This window comes from Quercus robur, chromosome 11, assembly GCF_932294415.1.
Source record: "Quercus robur chromosome 11, dhQueRobu3.1, whole genome shotgun sequence".
Classification (NCBI taxonomy): Eukaryota; Viridiplantae; Streptophyta; class Magnoliopsida; order Fagales; family Fagaceae; genus Quercus; species Quercus robur.
This window is the reverse complement of record NC_065544.1, coordinates 56,390,484-56,401,113: the sequence shown is the minus strand read 5'-3', so window position 1 is coordinate 56,401,113 and position 10,630 is coordinate 56,390,484. Positions and strand designations below refer to the sequence as shown.

General features: G+C 32.5%; 1 protein-coding gene across 1 annotated transcript; it reads right to left on the bottom strand.

Annotated features, from left to right (window-relative positions):
- Positions 1–4,746: 4,746 nt before the first annotated feature.
- LOC126706485 (AP-1 complex subunit sigma-1) lies at positions 4,747–8,116 on the bottom strand. Its single transcript, XM_050405981.1, has 7 exons — positions 7,950–8,116; positions 6,227–6,313; positions 5,782–5,873; positions 5,553–5,661; positions 5,409–5,444; positions 5,116–5,202; positions 4,747–5,038 (listed from the first exon to the last, which is right to left on the bottom strand). The coding sequence occupies exons 1-7, from the start codon at positions 7,950–7,952 to the stop codon at positions 4,967–4,969; spliced, it is 486 nt and encodes a 161-aa protein (XP_050261938.1). The 5' UTR covers positions 7,953–8,116; the 3' UTR covers positions 4,747–4,966.
- Positions 8,117–10,630: the final 2,514 nt, after the last annotated feature.

The window sequence follows — 10,630 nt, the reverse complement described above, 5'->3', positions numbered from 1 at the left end:
CTAGGCGATATATAGAGCATTGCCCAACAATTTCGCCATTGCCATTGAGAAAAATAAAATGCCACTATGATTAATGATTTACACCCCAAATTAATTACAGTTTTAGGCTAATCTAACAATTTAGTCCAAATGAAAGTGATTAACTTATTAAACTATGCATGGATGATAACTTAAGCATGTAAAAACATGTAAATGAACAACCCATAGAAAATCACCCCAAAGATAACACTCAAATGTGTTATAAAAGAGGAAAACCCTAGTATTGAGCATAAAAACCTCTCCATAGACTTAGTGCCGAAATGATCCACTATAATAGGTAGTTGTAGTACAATTACTCACAAAACCTTCCAACTAATGTAGCAAATTTGTACGTAAGCCCTCTGAGTTTCTACTAGCAACTGACTTCAAAGTCCTTTCTCTACTCTAGCATTCAAATTTGCAAGTTGTTGCCAATCACACAATCAAGCATCCTTGATCACTCCAAGGCATCTTGGAGATTTGGGATTGCTTCAATGTTCCAAAGAACTCTGAAGGTTTCTGTGTGTATTGGATTTAATCTCCTCTCATAGAATTTGGCAATAATGAGAGAGGGAAGGTAAAAAGAATGAGAAGGTTTTAGCTATAGTGTTTTAGATCTCTCTCTAGCTCTTCAAATGGAGATAGGGTATTTTTCCACCTTTAAAGTTCGTGAAAAATTAGAATACATATAATGAGGGCATGGTCTAGAACAGCATAGAGAAGAATAACTAATTTCTCTCAGGTTCTTACATGCTAAGTGAGGGCAAAACTATTGTCCAGTGGAGTTTCAAATTTGAAACTCATATCACCAATTCATTTCATAAACTTAGTTTCGGAGTATGAAATTATGCAGACTTCAGCTTCCATTTCAGCACTTATACACTTTACCAGGGACGAAGGTATTAATTGACGGGGGGCAATCCCCCACCCCCCCCAATTTTTTTTTTTTTTAAATATATTAGTATATATATATATATATGCATTGAATTTAGCAATTTTGTTCTATAAAATTACATTTTGCCCCTTTAACAATATTTTTTATCCTTTTTAGAGTAATGTTACAGTTACAAACTTATCTACAACATTTTTATATACAGTTGAGGTATAAATTCTTATTGGTTCGCGTTTGAGCCTATCACTTACATCACTTTTTTACTTACCAATAATCACTCACTACTTTCTCAAAAAAATAAAAAAAATAAAATCACTCACAATATCAACAATATACCTCTAGCACTTTCCTCATTTTATTGGTTCGCGTTTGAGCCTATCACTTACATCACTTTTTTACTTACCAATAATCACTCACTACTTTCTCAAAAAAATAAAAAAAAATAAAATCACTCACAATATCAACAATATACCTCTAGCACTTTCCTCATTTTAATGGCCATTAAAAAATTTATAGATCTAAAATTTAAAACAACATATACTAGCCCAAAAACATTTGTGCAACAACAAAAATCACCAATAGCAAAACTAAAAAAAAAAATTAAGTCCAATTAACCAATTTTAGTCAAAAAACAACTACCCCTTTAAAAAGTTTTAAATAAAATAATTTTGCCTTTACCCAGCAGGCACACACATCAAAAACTCATTAAAATAAAAAAATAAAAAATAAAAAACTCAACGGCTAAGAAGCCGTTGGGCTAGAGGTTAGAGTCGCCCCCCTTAACTCAAAGTCTTGGCTCCGTCCCTACACTTTACCTCACTAACTCAAATACAACTTGAATATCTACAAAGTTCAAAATATAATGAAAATTGAATAATTTAATTAAATGAAAATTGAATAATTTAATTACATGAAAATTTGACACGGAACTAGCCAACACTCTTAGATCCTAACAGCCATTACCACTCCAATCAAGTGGAAATCAATGCTCAAATCAGTATGATGAATTATGAAATGAAGGTATAATAATGCCATTTGAATGTAGTTTTAGAGGAAAAATTTTCCAATTTACTACACAATGGTTCATTAAAGCATGCATGTGTTCTCTTAGTGACATGACTTATTTAATAGGTCATGTGATTTATCTATATATATCTAAAAGTTTAAGCACAGTATTTACTATTATTACACTCCTGTTGAGCCATATCAACAGCCATATCATCCACCCATTTTCAACATTCTATCTTTTTTTTTTTCAACTCTTTTTTTCTTATTAATTTACTAACTTATTGTTATACTTTCTCTAACTTTTCCCCTCCCTTTTACATTTTCATGATTTCATCCCCCCACAACTATCTATTTAATATCACTTATCTTCTATCCCTTTATCTTCCTTTATTTTTTTTTTTTTTTGTTTTTCTTATTCCCCTCATTTTACTATAAATTTACAATTCTCTTTCCCATATTTTTCATGAATCTCTACTTTAGGTTGATAAATTTTTGTATTATTTGGAACTCTAATTTGGGTTGATGTGATTAAGTTTTGTGCTTTTAAGTTATTATCTTTTTTATTCTCTTTGATTTCATAGATGTTATCATATTGTATTATAAAGATAGTATATAAAAAAAAAAATATAATGCTATTTTATTAAATAACATGACTTGAACAATTTGGTGTTTATTACTATATTTGTTATTTTTACTTTTTTTCTTCTCATATTATTTTATATAAATTTCTTATTATTCTCTCTCACATTCTCTCTTCAAAAAGTGGCTATTCTCTTTCTCTTGATTTTTGTATTTTTTTTTTCTTACAACTCTACTTTATATTGATGAATTATTGTGATTTTTAAAACTCTATTTGAGTTCATATGTTTTGGTGTTGTATTTTTTAGTTCCCCTTCTCAAGTTGTCTCTCTCTATATAATAAAATTTAGAGAATAAATTATACATATTCAATGTAAGTCTGATATGAGTTTTGATTATTATGATAATCTCTTTTAAGAGAATGAATAATTTATTTAAATAAAAATTATACATACATACATATATGTACATATTTATTTATTTTTCTTAAATGTATAATCAACTTCATGGAATTCATTTAAAAGTAACGATGTTAAAACAAATGAAAAAAATGCCCTAAATATTACAGTTGTAAATTTAGCATTATCGAAGTAGACTGAAATGCTACATTAATGTGACTCAACAAAAGTATAGCAACAATATATGTTATGCTTAAGATTTTAAATATTATGAGTTTGAGATTTATATATATTTTTAAATAAATTTGGATTTAGATTAAGTGCTTTCAACCCAAATATGTCTTTTCCTATTATGTAGTTGAACAAAAATAGATCGAAGTTGACCAAAATGGACCGAAGTGGTCCGAATGGATAGAATAGGACCAAATAAAACAAAGTGAACCTAATGGATAGAATAGGACTAAATGGTTCGAATAGAACCGAAGTGGACAAAATGGACAGAAAGGACCCAATTGGATAAAAATGGACAAATTGGATTAAAGTGGACCGAATAAGACCGAACTGGACAGAATAGAATCAAAGTGGACAAAATTTACCTAATATGACCAAAGTGGACCGAATGGCCCGAATATGAATGAAGTGGACTGAATAGGACTAATGTGGACCGAATACGACCAATATGGACCGAATATAGCCAATGTAAACTAAATAGACCTAATAGGACCGAAGTGGACTGAATAAGACCCAATGGACCAAATTGAACCGAAAGAACTTTAGTGGACAAAATGGTCTAAATGAGACCAAATGGTCCGATTAGGACGGTATGGATCGAATAAGACCAAAATGTACCGAAGAGGACAAAATGGACTGAATAAAACCAATGTAGATCGAATGAGACTTTTGAATATTTATCATTTTTATTACATTTTTAGGGCTCATATTTCTAATGTTTATTTTCTTTATATTTTTTAACCTTTTTTTTAATGATTTTTTAACTCAAAACTATAGAGTTTAACCTAAATATAATAAAATTTCATACTTTTCAACTCAAAAATTAATTAAAAAAAAAAGGAATTTTTGATTTGGTAAAAAACTTTTTCCATACATTTTCCTAAAACCACGTTCGTCTCCTAGAATGCCTTGTGTAATCTTTTCAACTTAAGTTTAAAGGGAGGTTGAGGGGGATAAATGGGTCTAGGCTCTAGACACGATGTGAAGCCGTGGATACGAGGTTAAACCCTTCTATTAAAGGATTGGTTGTATAATAAAACTGTTGCAAGATACTATCTCCCGAGAGAGGAAGAGACAATTCTTTTCCTTGAAAGAGCATTTGGAAGCCCAAGGTATCATCTAGAGTGACATTTTTTTTTTTTCACTTTGGCAGGAAGATTTTCAAGTTTTAACAGTTAAAAACTTTCCAGAAGTGACAAGGTGATTAGTGAATTAGAGTTGCACTTGCACAAGGTGTTGGGGGGCTAAAGACCACGTGTTGCTACAATTTTTGTTGATAAATCACTAGTTGCAACTTGCTACAATGTGATGCTGTACGGGAACTGTGGAGTTTGATGGTTCTCCTATTTGGCATTTCATTGGTTTTGCCCAAAACAGTGACTGAGTTGTTGGCAGGCTGGAATGGATTTCCTTGTCCACTAAAATATCTGTTAACATTGATTTCTAAAGAAACTTGATGAGGATTCCCACCTTGAAGAACAGAATTTCAACAATAGAAATGGTAATACAACAAAGTTGAGCAGGTTATATCACAAAATTTAAACTTATCCAATGAAAATGGAAATGCATCATTAAGGCTCATTGCCTTGCACATAAGTGCTAATAATACCCTTAGAAAACTACTCGCAAAACACCTGGCAGAAACCGGCCAAATGCATCAACCATATAGAACATGTAATTTTAATGGTAATTCAGACGTGCAATCATGTCACAATCCTCAAAAACACATACGAAACAAAAGGTGCATTCAAGTCATTACAAAGAAAAACACAGAATAAGAATAATACAATAAGCGCTTGAATTTCAACCAATATATCAGGCAACTATGTATGTCTGTCCTCTACTTGGTGGCCTGAGCAATTATATTACTTATTGAACTGCGCTGCTCTTTTGCCATCTCCACCAATGAATCCTAAAAACCAACAATATAATGCGCTCAGCAAAAGTGTGAAACTTTCCAAAAGGCATCAGGACTAAGAAAAAGTCTACCTGTGCAGATATCAACCGTGCAACTGATTTCTTGCTAGATTCCTGAAGTTCACCAGCAATCAATAGTTCATCCAATATATAGTAGGCCTTCATGTTAAACAGTAACAAACAGTGAGCAAAAATGAGCTTACTTTCACATCTATGTAAAATGCATATCCAAAAAACAGTGCAATTTGATTACTGAGGGACATTTGAAATGGCTGCTCAACATGGCACATAGGTGGACACATAAACCAGACTCAAATGCTAATTAAACAGAAATTTTGCCCATAAAGCATGAGTAATGGACATACCTTGTGGAAATTGAAGATCAAGTCCAGCTCACAGACCTGCGAAATATGAATAAATTACTAGGACGTCCATCCTTAATCATAATCAAATGGGAAAAAAATGGTGTGCTACTTTTATAAATGAGTCACAGATTATTTTTCACTAACACTGCCAAAGTATCGGTCCAAAATCTCCACATAATGATGAATTATTTCAAGGACCTCTAATTCATTGTCTTCTTGGTCAATGCACATGCAGAAATACAGACTAGCATATCTGCACAAACACATTATTGGAAACAGCTCAGTGGTTCATGTCAGAGATGGAAAATAAAATATTCCTCAAGAAAGAGATTCTCATTATGACAGCAAACACAGAGTAATATTCTGGCATTACCTTTTATAAACAACTTTATATCCTCTCCATTCAACAAAATTACAGAGCTTGGGCCCTCGGGTAAGAATCACTCCACTTAGCTCCCGTAGAACCTTCTCAACGTGATCATAAAAGGGTGGATATCAACATTGGAAAAAATGCACATCAGTTTAAGAAACAAATGCAGTAACAATCTTTGTGTTCATCATTGTGAACACATAGTATTCTCATTTTTAATAAAATTTCTTAGTTATCAAAAAAAAAAAAAAAAAAAGGAAGCAACAATACCTTCAATTACCAATAAGCTATAAGGAGAACACACACACATCCCAAAACCAAACAAAAAAACAAAGCAGGTGATACATAACCCCCACAGGGTAGCTCAAATCTCCTCTTTCCCCTCCCCATAGGGCCAAAACTTACTAATTTTAAACCAAAAAAAATAAAAATAAAGAGCAGCTGATACCTTAGTTCTTTCCTTCTGAGTATACGGTGAATACCATTTTGTCAACCTCACTTTTCCTTGTCGACTAATAAGAAGCACAAAGTGAATCTACAAAAAGTTCAGGAACATAAACCATTACAGAATTAGCCAATATAAAAACCTTGATGTTAGGTCAATTAAGCAGTTAAGTCACATAAAACTGACAGAAAAGCATGTAAAAACAGTCTCAAAGAAGGCATTACAATAGTGAATATGATGATGTTAATGTTAGAGAATATCAGAAAATTTCCACGATATGAGATAGTTGAGTCATGTGCAGGTAAGACTTAAGAGCTTGTTATTCGTAAGAGTTTTTGGGAGGTGAAGAATCTTCACTGAAGATTTCTCAGGAATGCAGCTGGTCCGGGAGGAAGATTCTAAAATTGAGGCAGATCACTAGGCCTTTCATTAAATTTGTAGTTGGCATGGGTTAAAATGAGGAGCTAATTAATGTTCAAAGCAAGTGGAGTTTGGTAGAATTAGAAAGAGAGGACAGGCCTATTTGGAGTCCAGGAAAAAACAGCACAGTACTCCAGCACAAAGAACTTGGAACAATGGAAGAAAAAGGCTTCTTGAGGTTAAATATTTGGTTCCCTAAAGCAATTCCCAGGCATGATTTTACTTATCAAAAAAAATTCCCAGGCATGATTTTATTGGGTGGCTATGCTAGCAATGCATAAAACATAAGCAACAAGGAATAGGTTGCTGCAGTAGGGTGACAGATCAAGAACTGAGATACTTGTCTCTAAGAGAATCTCGAGAACCATTTTAAGCTAATGCCTATTAAGGAATCCTAAAGTTAAATGGGTTGAGATTGTAACATGAGGAGAGGAGGAACTAAAAGGCAAAAACTTGAGGTCTAATTTAAGCATATTACCATATTTTGCAGCAAAGGAATGGTAATGTCCATCATGTAAAGATTAATCATACGGAAGACATTGTGAGATTGATAAGACGGAAAGTAAAAAAAAAAAATGGAAGCTTGTTGCTAGTGGGGTATCTCTGATAACTGTGGTTTAGAGTCAATGTAGCTAAGAATTCCATTAGCATGTTGTAGTAATTTCAGGGTGGCTACTGGCTAGGTCTTGAAAATGTTGAGTTGAGAGTTGGGTGTCTGTTTTCTTATTAGTAGTAATCTGTTGATTTAAAGCTTCAGTATTTGTAAGTACAACTGCAATGAGTTTTAAGTTTTAGGTTTTAACCAACCAGCTGCTTAAAGCAAAAAGCAGCATCCAAGCTCAAAGCACAAAATTGTACTAGGAATTTGGAACAAGGGTAATCATAGATTCAGTTTCTGTTAATACCTAATATATAAAATAAAATAAAATAAAATAAAAAAATCAACATTTATAACGGATTCTTCTGAGAGACTAAAATTCTCACACACAAAGAAAAAACCCAGATGGTAAAAAATAGAGGTCATAAGAATAATCACTATGGGTGGATGGATGGATGGATCCATCAGGAAATGGAAAATAGTATGGGTGTGATTTAACAGATCTTGAACAACAGAAGAAGAAGAAGCAGTGAATACAAAATCTTAATTTTATGTTCTACTTGTACATATAAAAATAGAATTAAGGAAACCCAAAAAGCATATAGAAATAGAAGAGAGCAGAGAGTTTCATGAATCGGATCTATATATCCAAATATCATTCCAATTGAAAGAAAATGAAATGGAGAGAGAGAGAGAGAGAGAGGTTACCATTTTGGTGTGTGGAGATCAGATCAATTAGATAGAAAGAAAGAAAGAAAGAGCTTGAGCTTGAGCTTCTTCTTCTTTCCTTCTCCGAGACTCCGATAATGCAAATTTCATTTACGGTCGTCAGTCTTTGAGTTTGAGAGGCTTACGAGTTACGACCATCCCACTTTGGGCCCAATGCCAGGCCTTTCTTACATATACAATATAATTGGCCCAGACCCAAATACCATATAATCAATCATTCATATATTCAACTCAACCCAAGCCCACTTATACTTTTTTTTTTTTTTTTCTTTTTTGGAGAATCTAGTCATGTTTTATTGAAACAAAACTAAGGAGCATCACGAATTACAAAAGAAGCTACATCTTCAAGAATGTCTTCTAATTACTCCTGAAACTCCTCAAAAAACTGTCTTTTTTACAAGCACATGAGTGGTCCATGTCACCACCGCATTTTACATTATTTGATAATCATTGAGATGACAAGTTTGTGAATAATAAACATTTTAGTAATGTTAATGGTGGATTTTTGTGAAAATCAAATAATAACTTGCCACTACAGTAGATTGTGGAAAACTAGTCATTACCACATTTTGTCCTCTTTTAATGGCTACATGTTAATTTCTAACAATAAGCCTAAGGACACAAAAAGTTTCCTAATTTTTTCACAATTATTAAAGACCTAAGATAGTATATATGTTATGATTGATTATTTGATGTACCATAAATTGGTTTTAGTTTTGGAGTCATATGAAAGTGGCGTTGCATTAACCATAACTAAATTTTGAAAAAAAAAGGTTGTTGAACTTTGTATCACTAGCATTGCTCAATTGAGAGGTAAAAGGGGAAAAAAAATCATATAAAAAGAGATCATATTACTGATCGAATTCCATTAATGCATTTCTTTCCGTTTCAAAATGACCCCAAAGAAAATGGAATGAAGGAGATTGCCATTTCTGTTAACTAATTAGCATGTTTGTTTAGTTTGATGGGGGCCGGGGAAAAATGATATCTCTTTTATGTTTGTGAGCATGAACTTTAATGGAATTTCCCTTATATATCCCTCTACCAATAAAATATAACTATATATTGTACTAAAGCTAGCATAACTTAAAGCACGGAGATTTGAGAACACAAAATAGTACTTCCAAAGTCACAAGAGAAATACTACCTAATTTCCATTCTTTGCTCCATTTCCTTCAATCAAACTCTAGTGATTTTCTTGCCTCCCTTTCCTTTTTCTCTCTCTCTCTCTCTATATATTTTTTTTTTTCAAAACAAACTGGACAAACTAAAAATGCCTTGTTTGATCATATCCATGACAGTGTTTTAGTGTCAAAAATTTGTAACTAAATTAGCATCTTTTAAATAAAAAAATCTAGAATTTTTAAAAAGAGTATTTTTATTCGTTGTCCGTACGTCATTGGATTGGACTTTTACACCCGGCCGCGCGCAACGTTTTCAAAGAGGTCCTTATCTGTTGAGGTCAATGCTCAATAAGTCTAACTTAATTAGCTCCATTTGCAGTGCAGAAGACAAAAAATAAGAATTCAAAAACTTTATTAATTTTTGTATCCGGATTCCGGAGGAGGACCTACCTCACATCATATCATATGGTAAGTCAACTATCATCAAATCGTAAATTACGTACCCTAACAATTGTTCGGTTGATCTCCCTCTACGCTTGTTATTAAAAACAAAAAAACAAAAAAACCATCCAAGCTAATTAAGAATAGAGATCACTAAAATACAAATTAAAAACAAAAAATCCTGCCAAAATAAGCTTCCTACAAGTAACCTTCTATTCTATTCCCTTTTAATTTTCACCTTGATTACAACACTTTGGTTCTTATATATGTATCACCATTTTTACAATAGGTAGATCTCACAGGAGAAAAATATATGATACATATAAGATAATAATTATTGCTGCAGAACTAGAGGTAGCGTCTGAAAGTTGAAAAATAAAGAGTTGAATTAATTAACTATCTGATGACTGATAAAACCGAATTGTAATTGTACTGCATGTAAAATGCCTTCTTCTTCTTCTTCTATCCAACAACAAGCTAGCATCAGTCACACACTATCCCACATGTATTTTTTTGATAAGCATCACGCTTCCACAGGTTAATTAGTATTCATACTCAGATACCCATTAATTTAATGGAGCCCCTCTCTCTCTCTCCAGTTGTGTAAAATGACAGTTGGGCAGTTCACTCATGTGTGTTTGAACGTTGAAGGATAAAAAGAGTATTAATGAAATCTTATTGCTTCTTAATTAGATTTGCAAATTAAGCCACTGGACTCGGACTGGGAAAGGAGTTAATTAGATGCAAAACCAAATAGAAAATTCCTTCATCATCTCAAATTCTGTATGTATTCTGATCAAATAGTCCCCTCGTTGACTTGTTGCAGAGTACTCTTATATATTTCTTGTTCCTATTGAAATATTAATCATCAACAAACAAATAATTCAACCCCCCCAAATTAAAAAAACAAAGCAACAAACAATTAACATAAAGGTTGCCTTGTCAAACTATTTTTTAAATGGAGATTATTTTAAAACTTATCATCTTCCGTTGAAGAAAATATCTAAACAACCTACATCATCAGCTAAAACTAAACATAGTTTCTGTTTGTTCCTGTGATCAAAGGCTTAGGTGGATTCAAAAATTTCCTTCCTT

What these genes read in the sequence shown, in the direction of transcription:
- LOC126706485 (XM_050405981.1), bottom strand. An exon ending in CTCAGAAGGAAAGAACTAAG is followed by an intron (nt 5,874 to 6,226) that starts GTATCAGCTGCT and finishes CACGTTGAGAAG; the next exon opens with GTTCTACGGGAGCTAAGTGG. An exon ending in TGATCTTCAATTTCCACAAG is followed by an intron (nt 5,203 to 5,408) that starts GTATGTCCATTA and finishes TTTAACATGAAG; the next exon opens with GCCTACTATATATTGGATGA.